This window comes from Anthonomus grandis, chromosome 3 (genome assembly GCF_022605725.1).
Source record: "Anthonomus grandis grandis chromosome 3, icAntGran1.3, whole genome shotgun sequence".
Classification (NCBI taxonomy): Eukaryota; Metazoa; Arthropoda; class Insecta; order Coleoptera; family Curculionidae; genus Anthonomus; species Anthonomus grandis.
Genome location: NC_065548.1, coordinates 44,654,019 through 44,670,972, shown reverse-complemented (window position 1 = coordinate 44,670,972; position 16,954 = coordinate 44,654,019). Strand labels below are relative to the sequence as shown.

The window sequence follows — 16,954 nt, the reverse complement described above, 5'->3', positions numbered from 1 at the left end:
GTAAGGAAATAATTTGGTAATTAATAATAATAATAATGATATAATAATTATTAATTTTTATTAATAATTGGTTCTGATGAGCCTGTAATTATTAATGCAAGTTTTGGAACCTGATTTATGAATGGGTGTTATTACTGATGTTTTAAATTTGATGGGTATTTTACCAGGTTCTAATATAAGGTTTAGTATATGTTATAGTGGATTAATAATTTCTAAATGTGTCTGTTTAATGATATCAGTTTGAATACCATCATAACCTGGTAAACTATTATTTGTATAATTATGTTGAGATTTGCTATATTAATTCATTTTTTGTTATGGAGTTAAAATAAATTGATTTTGTTACTGGGGCATATAATTCCTGTTCAAATTGTGGTGCTGGAATTGCTGTTTTCATTTCTAAGCCAACATTGATGTAATAGCTATTAGAATAGTTTAATGCTTCAAATGGACTATTAAAATTTGCTCCATAGTTATTTTTATATGAATAAAACCATCTATTTTATTTTTATTGTATGTGGCATCTTTGATTATTTAATACATCTTTCTCATATTACCCTTGTTATTTTCAATTTTGTTCCTATAATATTCATTTTTCTGTTTATGTATGAGTTTGTTTAATTTATTTCTATATTCGCTGTATTCTTTATCTAATTGGGTATCAAATTTTTTCAATAATTTTTTCTTTCTTCCTTACACTGGTTATAAAAAAGAAATAAGTGAAAATTATATTTTAGGCAGTTACCATTCCCTTTAAAAGTATTCTTTAGTGATATGGTGTGTTAAGTGATATGTCAAAACAGAAAGATAAGTGCACTTTTGATAATTTATTAAATAACCATTATGAAAAACAAAATAAAAATGATTACTCAAAAGGTCAAAAAAGTATCCTAGGGATTTTCCAAACAAAATAAATATATATGTGATAAATGAAAGAGAGTTATCAGAGGACAATAAATGGAACTAGATCATATAAGAATATATAAAAACAATTCATGCATATGACTTCTTAAGCCTAATAATGCAGACAAATAATAAAAATAGGAAATAATTGTTTCATTTATCAGGTATCAGTAAATGTTAAGGTGAATTATTTAAAATATACCTCAATAAAATATAAGTTAAATTAAAATTTAATATCTCTTTGAACTTCTCAAATACTATTAAAATGTTAACTTTTTAAATAATGATGAGGTTAAATTTCAGATTACTTTTGACCATCTTTGGTGATTACCTACTGAGATCTGAGACCTTTCATTATAAAAAGTATCAAATATTGGCAGAAATTTTGATATAATTCATTTATTTTTGACAAAGTAAGACCTTTGTAGTGGAAATTCTACAAAACTTATGACTAATGCTTGATAGAGCTTAGTTTACAATAAGTTACAATGTTTTGATTTGGGTGGATCCCTTGGTATCCAAGTTATAAAATATTTTCATATAAAAACCCTGTTTGCCATAACTATGTATGTGTATTCAAGTATACATAAATAATATCTACAGAAATATTTACCTTGTGCTTCGATGGGAGTGTTGTCTGAAGTTATTCCTATCCCTATGACTCCTAGAGCGCCTAGATCTTGAACTATTCTCAGACTTTATAGACTCAGTTTCCATGATACTAACAGTCTCATTACCCATATAATAGCTCCAGGATGGGGATGAACCAATTCGCTCATCGATTATTTCGACCAATTTGTAGAAATACCTGTTTTTTAACAAATTATGGGGAGTTCATTGACTGGCTTGATGAGGTGTTGACGTTATGTAAACATTGCTAAAATTTTCAATGATAAACTGTTTAGTACGACACTTCACTGGCTTCCTCGGTTTTCCCAATATTTTTAACATAAATTTCAATGAAAATAATACAATTTTATGACATTTTCAGTGCAAAATGACGGAAAATTATTCTTCACGTAAAAGTTAACATGGCTACCGAAAAGCGCAGCCGGTTGACAGAGGGATCGATGATGGATGTCACGCTGGGGCTCGCGGCTTTCAGTAAAGATCGACGCGCGCATACGTCAACTGTATGTCAACAACTCCGCCCAATTCGCGAACACTATTGGCCGGAAGATGGCGCTGATGCAAAGAGAAATGGTAAGGTCAGTGCAAGAAGAATATAATATACTTCTACGCCTACAGATGTCTACAGGGCACAGAATAAACGATCTCACAGAAGCGAAGGCTAGCTCTTTTTACCGAACCGGTTTTTCGTTCAGGCTCCTCCCATTTACCCCGATTCTAACGGGTACAACTGTCGTCGCCCACGTGGATCGGGTCATAATTAGTGTATTAGTACGAGCGTTAGTGTGTATATTTGCGATATTTTGTAATTTGCCGTTTTTTATTTTATTTTTGTTAAGTAGGTATTACACATTACCTTGTTTTGGAGTTTAACTCTGTGCTCTGTGACTTTGTTTTTTCTTTCATTTGTGTTGTGCTAAAAACTTAAAAAAAAAACACTAAAATGCCAACTTTTTGTGCGTATAGGGGTTGTTTTGCCAAAAGCGTCGCTGGAAAGAGTTTATTTTCGTTTCCTAGGGATATTAGAAGTGTGGTGAGCAATAACAATAATAAAAGAAAGTAGGTATAGAAAATTTAAATTATTATGTTATATTTATTATTATTATGGTTGTTTAAAAGCTTTGAGAAGTTCAGAATATTCCCTAATTAATTTATCGTGCCATGCAAATAAATACAGAATAAACATTATTTAATTTTTTTTTTGAAACAATTTATTTAACCACAATAATACAATGTATAACGAGTTTTAACAATTTCTCCAATCAGTGTTTGAAAACACTGGCCCCGAGAATAACAAAACAGTAATTAATTATCTATAGTAAACAAATGTTGCAATGTTGCTTATAATTTTTTATACATAAATTAATTAACATTTTTTAAATCTTTTAATTTTTTAACAAAAAATCTATAGTTATTTATATCTTTTATACAATGAGGTAAACTATTAAATGTTTTAATTGCATCTGTAATTGGATTTCTTAAACCTATGTTAGTTCTTGTAGAAACTTGATAAACATTATTTAGTGATCTTGTTTGATGATTATGTACATTATGGTAAAACATAATATTTATGTTACTTTTTTGTCTGTTGTTTATAATTTTATATACAAGTTTACATTGTTCTATCTCCAATATCACTTTTAATTTGTTTAAACTTAAATTTGAATAAATTGTATTAGAACTTGTAAGCCAATCAAAATTAAACAAAATTTTCAAAATTTTATTTTGCAAAATTTGAGCCTTATTAAAATTAACTTCACCGCACATACCCCATACTGGCAAGAGGTACTTAAAATGTGTGAGAAAGAAGGCATTATAAATTTGAAATTTACTTTTTTCAGACAAATAATCTCTACTCCTATATAAGGCAGATAGCATTGGAACTGTTTTATCAAAAATTTTGTTTAAGTGTAGTGACCAATTTAAATTTTCATCTATTTGCAAACCTAAATATTTAATATTCGACACTTTTTCTAATACTACAGTATTAATATTAATATTTAGATTATTGCTGACTGACTTATTTTTTTGTTTGAATATCATGTATTTGGTTTTCTCAATGTTAATTTTTAATTTATTTGAAAACAGCCATTTAAGATAACATTTTAGGTCATTATTAATAAGTTGTGTTAAAGAAGTTTCATCTGTTCCAGCATATACCAGTACAGTGTCATCTGCAAAGGTAAAATATCTTGCTTTTAGCTTGGCTAACTTGAGATTCAGTACATAAAGAATATATAAGAGAGGTCCAAGAACGGATCCCTGTGGTACCCCGTAGGTGTTAGATAACCATTCACTAATAATATTGTCAAGCTTTACGTACTGTTTTCTGTCATACAAATATGTTTTAATTAAGCTGTACAATACATTTTTAAATCCCATTTTAAATAATTTGTCTAAAAGAATGTCTATGCTTACTACATCAAAGGCTTTTTTTAGATCTATGAAGACAGCTATAACTATTTGTTGTTTATCTAATGCCATTGAAATACAGTCTACAAAATCCACAACCGCACCAAGTGTACTACTGTTCTTTATAAAGCCATATTGATATTTATCATTCAATAGATTGCAAGAGTTAATGAAAGATAACATTCTATTTTTTATTATTTTTTCAAGAATCTTGGAGAATACACTAACGACTGAAATGGGCCTGTAATTATTCATATATCTTTTATTACCTGACTTAAAAAGAGGTGTAATTTTACTTATTTTTAACTCTGATGGGAAAATCCCTTTTTGTATAGTTTTATTAATTAACCGTACTAAAACAGGTATCATGTATTCTCCAAGATTATGTATGTCCCTAACCGTAATATCGTCATATCCAGGTGCTGAGTTTATTTTTAGTTCTTTTAAAATTTCTGATATTTCCTCTTTATTAGTTAATGTTATAGAAATAGAACTATCATTGTAAACTTCATCAATAGAAAAAATCTCGTTTGATAGTTGAATCTCCGTTTCCAAATCTTTAACTATTGATTCACCGACCTGAGAAAAATATGTATTTAAATTATTTGCAATGTCAAGCTGAGAATTAATAATGTTATTTTCATTATTAATTCATTAATTATTACTTTAGATTTATTATTTTTTATTAAGCTGTTGATAAATGCCCATTGCTTTTTAACATTATCTCCAGCTAAATTCCATTGGGTTTGAAAATACCTATTTTTTAAAGCACGTATTTTATTATTAATTTTATTTTTTATGTTTTTAAATTCAGAGACAATAGTTAGGTTTTCGGGTTGGTTAATTTTCTTTTTGTATATTTTATCTCTTTTTTTGATAAGCTCAAGAAGTTCAATATTTATCCAGGTGTTATTTTTTCGTATTCTTAATTTTTTTGTATATTGAGATTTATTTTTACATTCATTAATTAAATTAATTAATTCTTGAAAAGTTGTTACGTTAATGCTTAATATTTTTTGTATAAATAAGTTTACAAATTTTTTATAATCTACAGATTTGACTTCATAATCTACTTTTGGTTTATAAAATTGCACAGGTGTTTTAATATCAAGCAATAGAAGTTTGTGATCTGAAATTGCATTTTCTTTAACATTAACTTTACAACTTAAATTACTACTATAATCGCTAAGAACATGGTCTATAAGAGATTTTGATAAACTGGTAACTCTAGTAGCGCATTCCTCATTTATCGAGTTATTAATTTTAAAATTGTTTAATGCTATTAAATCTTTGTACTCTTTGGTTACTTGCGAAACATCAAGCAAATTAATATTCATATCTCCAACAACTAAATGATTTTTAGGGTGAGTACGCATAATAGATTCTAAATATGGGAAAAAATTACCACTATAACAGTGGGTGGTTTATATATAACACTTATTTTTAAGTTTTGTTCCCCTAAGCTAATACATATCCAGTTTATTAACTCACCCTTCCTTGATTTCTCAATTTCACGAAACTTAATAGATTTTTTCACATAAATTGACACACCACCCCCCTACCAGCTCTGCAGGAATGAACAGCATTAAAACCATCCAACTCAAACAGAAATGTTTCACTTTCTTCTAACCATGTTTCAGCTGCCAATAGTACATCCCAATTTTCACTCACAACCAAACACTGCACCAGATCCAGTTTATTTCTTATACTTTGTAAGTTCATGTAAGCAATTTTTAGTTGTTCACGAGGCCTCGCTAGTTTTCCAACTGACTTTTATTATTGATAAGGAGAACTTTTGAACTTTCGTCTTTCCTCAAAAAGATATTACCATCGCCAATCCATAGGAACTTAAAATTTTGATCTTTCTTAAAAGCCTTAGCTGCCATGTATAAATCAAGATTAGTTTTTATAAGTTCATGGTTGAGAAAGATTTTATTATCCGTAGTATATCCCAAATCTGAACTTTTTAGGCCAAATTTCTTTTTTGATTTTAAAATTTTTGTTTTAGTTGATTCATCCTCAAAGATGACTTTAACAGGGTTATTTTTATTCTTATCCCTGCCCAATCTATAAACAGTAAATTTGTTTACGTTTGGGACATCAAGATAATTGGCAATTTTATTTACAATTTCTCGTTCTCTTTGTATGGGATTCCTTGCACCAACAAATTTAAGTTCCTTTTGTTCATTTTTATTTAACTGTTGCTTAATTTGACCAAGTTCATCCTGTAATTCCTTATTTATTTTAAGTTGATCATCATATTTAGTTAATAAAGATCTGTACTCATTTTCCATCTTTTCCAATTTTGCCATAATATCGGCCAGAGTGTAATCCCTCTTTCCACGTAAAGCAGAACCAGGTCCATCTTTGGTGTTACATTTGCCACAGAGCCACTCGTCCTTGGATTTGCTTAATTTGACATAAGTTTTATTTGACATAGACAAGCATTCTCTATGCTTCCATATGTTGCATCTGTCACATAGTAGTGCTTGATGATACTAAATTTGAAAAATCTTTGTAGAACGATTTATAAACAGAACTTGAATTTATTTAATTTAATAAACATATATGTATATACCTAAACCATATGTATCTATGTATGTGTACATACGTGCAGGTACATAACATTGTACATAGATAAAAATATTAAGGTTGATTTAGGTATACAGTATTTTTATGTGATAAAGAATAATGACTTTAATTTTTAATTAACTATCTTTTTATGGACTAGTTTACCCATGCAAGTGCATAATATAGTAGTAGTAAAACCCTTAAAAATCTTATATTTTGTTCCAGACTATCATAATGGGCGGCGACTATACAACGTATAATACCTTTATAACATATGGACATATGTGTGGTACCTACATATGTTTATAATAATACATACATATATATTTTTATATATTAATATATAAAAGCCGATGATACCTACTCTTAAATGTGTTGTGTTTAAAACATACGAGAAAACATACCTGCGTATAAACCTTCCAGCTAAAATTTAATTTAAAAATACCTACCTATGTACATATGTATATGTATATTGTTAACATATTAACATCACACAAATAGCAGACTTTTTCTCAGCTAGTGCCTTACTAAAGGCAAATATTATTTACCATTATCATAAAACAACTAACACAAAAATTCCATTCCAAAACAAATTAAAAGTATACTCACCTACACCTCTATCGTGTATCAAAATTATCAAATAACAATTTTTATAAAAATAATAATTATTATAATTATTCTAAAAAGCAAGGACCAATATAAGCCTTAACAAAAAAAAATCCTATTTGAAATGTAACTAAATTTTGTAGTTTGCTCCCGTATTATATGAATATAACCATTTTGATTTTAAAAATAAAAGCACTTCGTTCGGTGTATGCGTTTACTACAACTTTACGAGATATCTCAGTGTATTTGCGCCGGGTGCATCTGTCAGTTGGGCTTATAAAAAACTGGTTCACGGATATCAAAGGAGCCGACGCAAGCCTTCGCTTCTGTGAGATCGTTTATTCTGTGTACAGGGTGCCTCCGATTAAAGGTCGGGGCACACATATCCGTACCGAGACCGCACCGTGCCCGCAGCGTAGCTCGGCCGTGTCTCGGTGCGTTATCTCCCAAAACACACATCTCCGACACACGGCCGCATCCCGCATCGCATTGGACGGTCACCACGCACTTCAAAGTATTTAGTTTGGATCGAAACTTAATTGGGTTGGTACATTAAATTTATTTCAAAGAAAAATGTACTTGAAATTTGGTAATGATCAACAAATACAGCATTCGCAATATGAGAACAACTAAAAGATTTCTTTAGTTCTGTAGAGGGCAGCGTAGATTGGCAGGAAAATACAGCCCTGGCAATTTAAATAATTTAATTAATGGATCATATTTGCCAGTTTTTTTAGATGTTGCATCTTTTTGGCTAAAATATAGTAAATAAAATCTAGATCGTATCAAATTCATGTTTTTTTACTAGGTATTTGGTTTCTTCGCCGTAAACAAATATTTTCTAAGACGAAAATCCCAAACAACTAATATATAATCTAGTGGTAAAAATATTGGTAATTAAACTTTATAACCTTTTCTTATGTAAATTTAAAAACTTAATAAAAACCTAGTATATTGAGTAATTAGAATTTGCGTATACAACTATCGTTACGAGTTATTTAAGTAAAAATTAAATTAAAATTTTTGAATAAAAACTTGAAGGAGTTTTATTTCGAAAAATTAATTAATATTTTTTTATGCATATAGAAGTACCAACCTTAGTTAATTTTAGTACTAAATAGTACTATATTTCATTGTCTCCGGAATTACGTATATGTTCCAAATTTCACCAAAATCGGACAACTAGAAGTTGGTCAAATTTGAGTTTCAAGATTTGCACCGAACATACATAGTTAGTTACATATGTACATACATACATACATACATACATACATTGCAAGTTAAATAAAAGCTTTTCAAAAAACTGCATGTTTCCTATCCTAAAATATGAATTAGAGCATTTTCTAGGTCGTTTTTTTACACCTGATCTTACACACCACTTCAAATATCAAGCTCAATCTTCGTTTGATTTTTGTAAAATGGGCTGTAATGCATTTTAGAAAAAAGAATCAATTTCACGGTGTATAAAATAATTACAACTGGAACAAATTATAATAGCCGCTTACTAAAACAAATTCGCTCATCTAGACAACCGGATGTTGCCAAAATCTACCTAATATACGACAAATTATTTAACAATTTTTCGAATTAAATTTATTAAAAATATGTTTTATAAATTTGGACCCACTTTTTTTGTTCAATTCCAAAGAAATTTTCTTCCACACTCTGTCTTTATAATCTGTATTCCTATATTTTTCATTTTTTTAATCATACAGTGATAGAAACTTCCTTACTTCCTCTATTAACCTTTCAATTTCCATTTTGAATAGCTAAATTTTATTGCCCGTTCGAGACCGTACAACGCACCGTCACCGTTGAAAATTAAACAAAACTATTCTAGCTCGTTGCGGAGTCGGCGCACGGGCACGGTGCGGTCATGTTAAGACTACTTCATATGATTACGAACGACAATTCACAACCGAGACGGCCGTGCTACGGTGCGGACTCGTTGCGGGCATGTGTGTCCCGACCATAAGTCGGCACTATTGGCAAAGTTTACTGAATAAAATACAAATAAATAATAAAATAAAGTATTTTATTTAGTAAACTTTGCTATTGGTATCTTAGTTAGTATTTAAGATACAGGGTCGGTTAAATTAGCAAACTAACAGGATTTTTTCTGTTGATGAAAATGTTGAAAACAGAAAAGAAATTGAAGATTGCGTTTTTGAAAAACTGTGAAAAATGTAAATACATACTTTTGTTAACCTTCTACTAGTCGCGAAGGGTCCGGTAAAGTTAAAGAAACGTCTAAAATCCGATTTTTTTTTTAATTTTTTGAAATTTTCCACATTCAACATTCTATGTAAGCAGGCCCGGATTTACAAAAAATGCCGCCCTGGGCACTGTGAAAAAGGCCGCCCTTATTTTTGAGGTGATTTTAGCTTGCGAAGTTAGGGTAGGTAAAATCGTATGCTGAGGTTTGTTATTTGTTGCTGGTCAACTGATTTATTTTTACATTTACGTTTATCATAGGCTAACGAGAGAATAGACGCGTAATCTTACCAAGGGACGTGGCGCACGCCGCACTTGGCGCTGTCGTCGGCCGGCCTTATTAAATTGGAAATTTTTAAAATCGCGCCGGTTTGTTTCGACGGAGCGATGAAGCGGGTTGCCGGATTGTGCTAAATTGTGATAATCGGATGTGAATAAGTGGCTCTAGAATTTCTATGTGTGTTTGTTTAATCAGATTAGCCGATATACCATCAAAACCTGGAGAACTTTTATTTTTAAGGTTGTTAATGTGTTTTATTAGTTCATTATGGGTAATAGGTGTCAAATATATAGATTGTGTAATAGGGTTCTCAAGGCTATGTGGGTTGTGAGGTTGTGGGATTTTTTCTGCCATCTGAATACCAATATTTGTATAATATTGATTACAAAAGTCAGCCATTTGATGTTCATCTTGGAAGTTTTCCCCATTTTCATTTTTTATTTTAATGTGAAGTTTTTCTGTCTGTTTTTGATTCGTTGCATCTCTTATTACTTCATACATTTTCTTCATATTATCTTTATTTTTATTAATCTCATTTCTATAATAATTTCTTTTTTGAATTGATATAATTTTATTTAAATGGTTTCTATAATTTTTATATTCATTTTCTAGTTCTACATTATAATTTTTTAATAGTTTTCGTTTTAGTTTGTCCCTATGTTTGATTGAGGCTATTATTGCGGCTATTATTAAGAGTGGCTTTCGGAGCTTTTTATATGCTTTGTATAGATTTCAAAAAAAGTGCTCATTGCTTGGTCAGGATTGTCTATTTCTTTTATTAACGTCCAGTCTTGTTCATTTAACAGTCTTTTAAGATTATGTATGTCTATTGATTTTTTATTAGATTCTGTTTTTTGGGTGACAGCTCGGAAACTTTTATCTTTAAAGGCAACATTTATCATTACTGGAAAATGATCTGTTAGACAGCTATCTAAAACAAATGATTTAAACTCTGCGGAAGAAATATTTTTACATTTTAAGAAAATGTGATCTAAATTAGTTGTGTCTGGTCGTGTAATTGAATTTATATAAGATAAATAGCCCGATTGTGCATTACAGTTGAATACTTAATAACATTATTATCTTCAAGATTTAATAGATCTATATTAACGTCCCCAGTAAATATTTCTAGTTGTTGATTATTGTTATTTAAACTTAAGAATTCTTCCAAATCCTGAATAAAAAGATCTTTTGAAATAGGAGGTGGCTTATACACGGCTGTAACTCCCACAGTAATATCCTTGATATGACATACTACTCTAGCCAAAGTGACTTGAGATTTCGGCAATATTACTGTGGAGAACACCGGGTCCAATTCAGGTTTTATCAGAATTATGATTCCATCATTTTTATTGTATTTGCCTTCATTATAGAATGTTTCATAACCCCTTATATTAAAGTCATCCTTCGAGGATACTTGAAAAGTTTCACTTAATACAATTATGTCTGTAAAGCCTAAATTAAAATTTTCTAACAATAGAATTAAATTGTCGAAATTTTTTCTTACACTTCTAATATTTACATGTACCAAATTAAAAATGCTTGCATTTAGATTTACTTCATTATACAACATACTGCTATCCACCGTCTTAGTTAAGATATTGTCATCTCCATCCATTTTGTTCAGAAGGTCTTCTTGATTAATTACAACCATTATTCTCCATACTCAATCTTTTTCTTTGTGCTTTCAAGAAAATATTTTGTTGATGGACAATTGCTATCTAGGGCTGTATGTTCAACATTGTAGTTTAAATTGTATTTTCTGTTTGCTGAGATGCAGTTATAACATTTGTGTTGAACACTTTTACATGTTTTTGTTTCGTGCTCACCCGCGCAGGTTCCACATGCTGTATTATTATTACAAACATTGCTTTTGTGATTGTATCCTTGGCATTGATAACATCTTGTAAATGGAACATCGTCATACACAGCACAACGATTCCATCCAATACAGGCCATTCCTGAGCCAATAAACTTCCATTAGGCCTCCGGTTCACACTCCAGGAAAATAATTGAGAACTTTTTTTGTTCGTTCCTTTTGATGTAAGTTACTGTAAATTCATCATTTTGCATTATCCAATGGTTTTGACGTCTTATTTTGTCTTCAATGATTTCTGGTGTTCCGTCCCCTGTGTATCCAACAATTTTAACTCGTGGCCTTTTCTTCTTCGGTATGTTAGCCTCCACTGTGTGTCCTAATTTTGTTTGAATTGCTTTTTTCAGTGATCCTATTTCCTCTTTTGTGTTGCATTTAACAATTATATTTCCATTTTTTGTGCTATTAATATTTTTCACTCCTATTTTCAGATTATTAGGATTTATTTTTTCTTGGATTAGTTTTAGCGTTTTTTCAGAGTCTAAACCACTTTTGGATTTCATAATTAATGTAGGAAATTGAGATGGTTTATTTCCCATTATTGTTTGGCCCCTTTTTGCAATATCAGAATAGGTATTTTGTTGTTTCTTGTTAATATTGATTTCTTTTCTAAGTTCAGTTACTTCACTTTTTAGGTTTACTAGTTCATTTTTCATTTCTTTCATCAAATTAAACATTTCTGGAGTTTTTCCTAAAACTTCCTTGCACTTAAAGCATAACAGCACTAAAACTCTTCTTTGCAATGGCATACATTTTATTTCCGATAAGTTCGTACATTTTTTGTGTATTTTTGCCGCACAAAGATCGCAAATATACACTTGATCATTGTCCACTACTTTATCGCAGTTATTGCATATTTCCGTACTCTGATTTCCAACCATATTTATTTGTTTTTTTTGCCTAACCTTGCTAAGTTTTATTATCTATCCATTAAAATCTTGGGCATCCTGCACCAGAATTATGAAATAAACAGTTCCCTAAAGGAACAAGATTAAGGACTATAAATTATAAACCATATTGGCCACTTCCTGCTTCACAAATTTCGGAAATAAAAAACTGGCCTTTTACGTGTGCTTCTACCTGCGACACGGGAACTCGGGAACAAGTCCTCGAAAAATGGATGCAGTCGTAGCCGATCGAGAGTTCTAGCCGTGACACTGGTTTCGAGGCGTCAAAATTGAAGCCGAGATTTGGTGGCGCACGCCGTACAGTGGAACGAAGTGGAGATACCGCGGGACCTAATATTTTACATTTTACAAGATAATATATTTTTTTTATTATTATGTATTTTTAGGTATATGATAAATGTTTTAAATATTTATTATTATTTATTTTATTGGAAAAATATACATATAAAACGGTGTTTCAAATTCGTCTTACAATACTTAAAGTACGAAAATGGATCATTTACCCCAAAGTTGCACATTATTTATTTATAAAAGAATATGCCATATATATATATATTATGTGGTTTTGAAAATTATTGAAAAAAAAAACAAATTTTCAAAAATTTATTCTTGACACTTTTGTGGGTTGGGTTGGGTTCTTGCGTTTTCGTATTAATCTTGGTTGCTATGGGAAAGTTTTTGCATTGCTGTATTACTTTTTCGTAAAAATGCCGAAAACAAAATTAGGTAGGTACCTACGCCAAATTTTGGTTGCTTTTTTAAAAAATCGAAAATTTGAATGATTCCGAAGATAATCAAAAAAAATTAAAAATCCATTTAAATTTTTTCTGAGCTTAAACAGTAGCACAGTAATGAGAAATTCGCACAGCTCTATCTCCCACAAGATACATACATACATATTAATATTATTTTTAATTATTTTAGAGTATTTTCTTTAAATGGTTGGATAAGGTTAAAAACAAGGAATAAATTAATTATTATTCAATAAATGCTATAAATTGGTTTTATTTTATCTAATACATAATGGTATATAAAACCATAACCAAAATATTCTTAATAGTTATGGTAAAATAAAATATGTAAAAAAAGAAAAACAAAACATACATATGGTATATGAAACTAAGCGCATTGGTTACACTGTTAATATTTTAAGTTTTCTACAGCCATTTAGTTTTTATTATTTAACCTATAGTCAATATTTTAATTATTCTTACTCTTATAGCAGATAATTACAAAAATATTTATTAACAACAATCAAAACATTTCTATACTACTTGAACACCATATTTAAGACAATATCTAAACAATAATAAAGACAAGATATATATATTTTATACAAAAATAAATAATGTATTTAAATCCATACTGTCATACCGTTACTTACTTTTAAGTTTTTTTACAGCCCTTTGTTTTTTATTTACCTGACTAGATTAAAAAGTTGAATTTTTACTTTTACAGTAATTATTTAAAAGAATGTTTGCCATATGAACAATACATTGTTTGAATATTTGATTCCTATCATCTCCGCAAGAAAAACAAGAAATTGGAAAAATGGTTTTATATTTTAACATTTCTATGGACAAGCTTTGTAAAATACCCCTTTAAGACTTGAATTTTAAGAAAAGCGATTCGCATGTATCACTAATTAAAATTTTAAATAGTAAAAATATATTGGATATTATTTCTACAATTATGTCTTTTGGCCACTTTAAGCCTCCCCGATCCAATTTATCAATGTAGGAAAAATCTGAACTTTCTGGATAATCAATATCTAATTGATTTTGAAAGCAAATAAATAAAGTGCAATCTTCACACTTTATTTTTTTATTAATACTTCTAGCAATATATCCTGCTATATAAATTAAAACCCGTTTTTTATTTTAATTTATAGTTTCGTCATTTGTCAACAATAAAGCATCAAGAAGAAAATCGTCAAGTTCTGTTAATTCTTTAATATTAAAATTGTCTTGAGTATTAAGATCAAAGTTTTTCAAAGAAAAATCGCCATTGAGTGAAGATTTTAATTTTAAAACGCTTATTAATTTTAATTTTCTCTCGGATTCCAAAACTTGAATTACTGAAATATGGTAATTAGTCCCCGACATTAATCTGTACTGTCCAAATCTACCCTCTAAATCATCGGTTTGAAACTTTTCCAGTAAGACATACTCAAATTTTAAATCGTTTATCAGGTATTTACACATGTCTGACAAGACCTTACAAGTACATATGTGTTAATGAAAAGTGTGTTTAATTTGAAAGTTTTCCATTTCTTGTACTCTCTGGTTTACCCTGAATAGTTAATTCGTTCCATAGTTCTAACCATTTAATCAAATTTCTTAAAAATATAATATTTTTGTCAAATTCTGGATCTCTTATACAATCATAATGCGAGTCTCGAAAACGTATACCTTTAAATTGAGATTTACAATTTACGATTTTCCACCATTTTGAAATTAAATCTAAAAATTTAATGGTTCCACTCACTGTAGTTGGATTGTCTTTATTATATTCTTATAATGCAGCCATATTTTTATTATCAAAAAGCCTGACGCATAAGTTAACATTTTGTCTTTCTATTGACGAAGGATATAACACTTTTCTTGAGAGCGACGGTGCTAATTTAACAACCCGATTTTCTTCATAAGAAAAAATTTTTTTTTAAACTATTTACACATGCCGTTATTTTAGTTATATTGGCAACTTCTGGAAATGTTTGTAAACTTTGCATATCATTGGAAATATCGGGCAAAAAAAAAGTTTGTAGATTATCCTTTTGATTATTCCAATTGTTTCTGATGGATTTTAAAATGTGAACCGTGTCAAAAAAAATAAATACTTTTTGAGAGACATTTGTATAGGGATTTAAAAAATAGGTTTGTATTGTACCACCGCAAAGTAAACTGAACATTTTTTTATTAACCGCATTATTGTCCGAAATAATGGCAATTACATGGTAGTCCATATCTGTCAGAAGTTTTAAAATTTTCTTAGTTAATTCATGTAGAATGTCGCATTTAAGAGTTGAAATAGGAAATAAGCCAACCATATCTTTATGGTCCGAAAATAAAGATGATATCATAAATGCTTGAATTGTCGTTGCTGGTATCATTTTTTTATCATCACCTAAATTTGTATATATAATTGTAAGTATTGTTCGAGGCAAAACTCTCTATTTTCCCACTTTTATATGATATGTCAGACCGAATATAAATTTCGTCTAACATTAAAACGACATATTTTTCTCTGTCAGTTAGGTTCTTTTTTTTCTCTGACAAATATTTAAGATGACATTCATCTACACCTGAACTATTAGACCCTAATTTTAATAATAGTCTTTTTAAATGGCGGGGACTGGGAAGTATTAATGTATTACTATCCCTTAGTAAAAAAAATGCCCCTGGAAAGGTTAAAAAAATAGTGCTGGCCCAAATTAATGTTTCCGGAGAATACACCACTTTACTACTTTTCATTAAGGTTATTTGCTCCCTAACAAACTTCAATTTTCTTATAATATTATGCTCTTTAGAATTTTGTTTTATTAAAATATCTTGTAATATTTTTTCAATGTAAGTAAAATTATCCTCAAATTCATTCTCTGGCAAAACCTGAATAGAAAATTTTTGTACAAAATTTAAAAGATTTAATAAAATAGACCACCTATTACATATTTTCGATTTCCCTAAAATGCTATTTAATTCACTATTGGCTACCTCCCTATCTTTATAAAAAAAAGTAGTTTTAAAATTTTTATTTATTACTACCCCCTTAAGAATAACTGGCAAACTGGTTAAGTCACTTTCAGTAACATAAAAAATATTGATATGATCAGTAGATATTTTAAAATTAAAATAATTGCTAAAATTTTTTTGAACTATATGCAAAATACTACCTGTTAGTTCTTCAAATGTATTTATACAATCTTTTTGTTCCTTATTTTCTTGATTTATCATTTGTGGCTCAAGTTCTAACTCTTGTAAGACCCGTGATTTTTTTTTTGTAGGGGTATGGGTTGTGAATGGCTGATTCTCAAATATTGTAGGGCAGGCATCTTCTGACAGCTTTACTCTTTTTCGAGAAACCTTTAAAATTGTTCCATCCTTCCTAGCCACTATATCCTCACGAATAATGACACGTTCAGAAAAATGTTTTATGCAGATCCTTGATGATTCTTTTATCACTACGTCGTCTCTTTCAATGCATTCTAACCATCTTTTCTTTTGATCCGGGTCATTGGGAAAACGAAAAATGGTAACTCTCTCGGTATCTTTATAATTGCTTTTGCACCCAGGAATGCAGCAAGAGGTAGGCATTATTCTAAATAAATTTAAGATTGTAAAATGTAAGTTAAAAATAAAATTGTTAATTTACCCACCTAATTTAAATACCGAATTTTTATTCTTTTTAAAACTCAAAGCGAGTATCAAAATAGTTTGGTAGTTTAAAATTTTAAATGCGTAAGCTTACTATAAACTACAATAATAACTGCAGTAAAATATTATTTCGAATCAACGTAAAATATGTGCCCCAGCGCGAAAATTTTGCCATCGCGAT

General features: G+C 29.5%; 2 protein-coding genes across 2 annotated transcripts in view; both read right to left on the bottom strand.

Annotated features, from left to right (window-relative positions):
• LOC126734022 (vang-like protein 2) overlaps positions 1–1,646 on the bottom strand; it is a 111,439-nt gene extending 109,793 nt beyond the window's left edge. The window contains exon 1 of the mRNA XM_050437532.1: positions 1,517–1,646. Within this exon, the coding sequence (XP_050293489.1) occupies positions 1,517–1,644 (128 nt within the window). The 5' untranslated portion in view covers positions 1,645–1,646. The remainder of the gene's footprint in view (positions 1–1,516) is intronic.
• Positions 1–1,664, bottom strand: part of LOC126734024 (guanine nucleotide-binding protein G(q) subunit alpha) — an 80,635-nt gene extending 78,971 nt beyond the window's left edge. The window contains exon 1 of the mRNA XM_050437535.1: positions 1,517–1,664. The gene's annotated coding sequence lies outside the window, so the exon portion shown is untranslated. The remainder of the gene's footprint in view (positions 1–1,516) is intronic.
• Between the last annotated feature and the right edge of the window lie 15,290 nt (positions 1,665–16,954).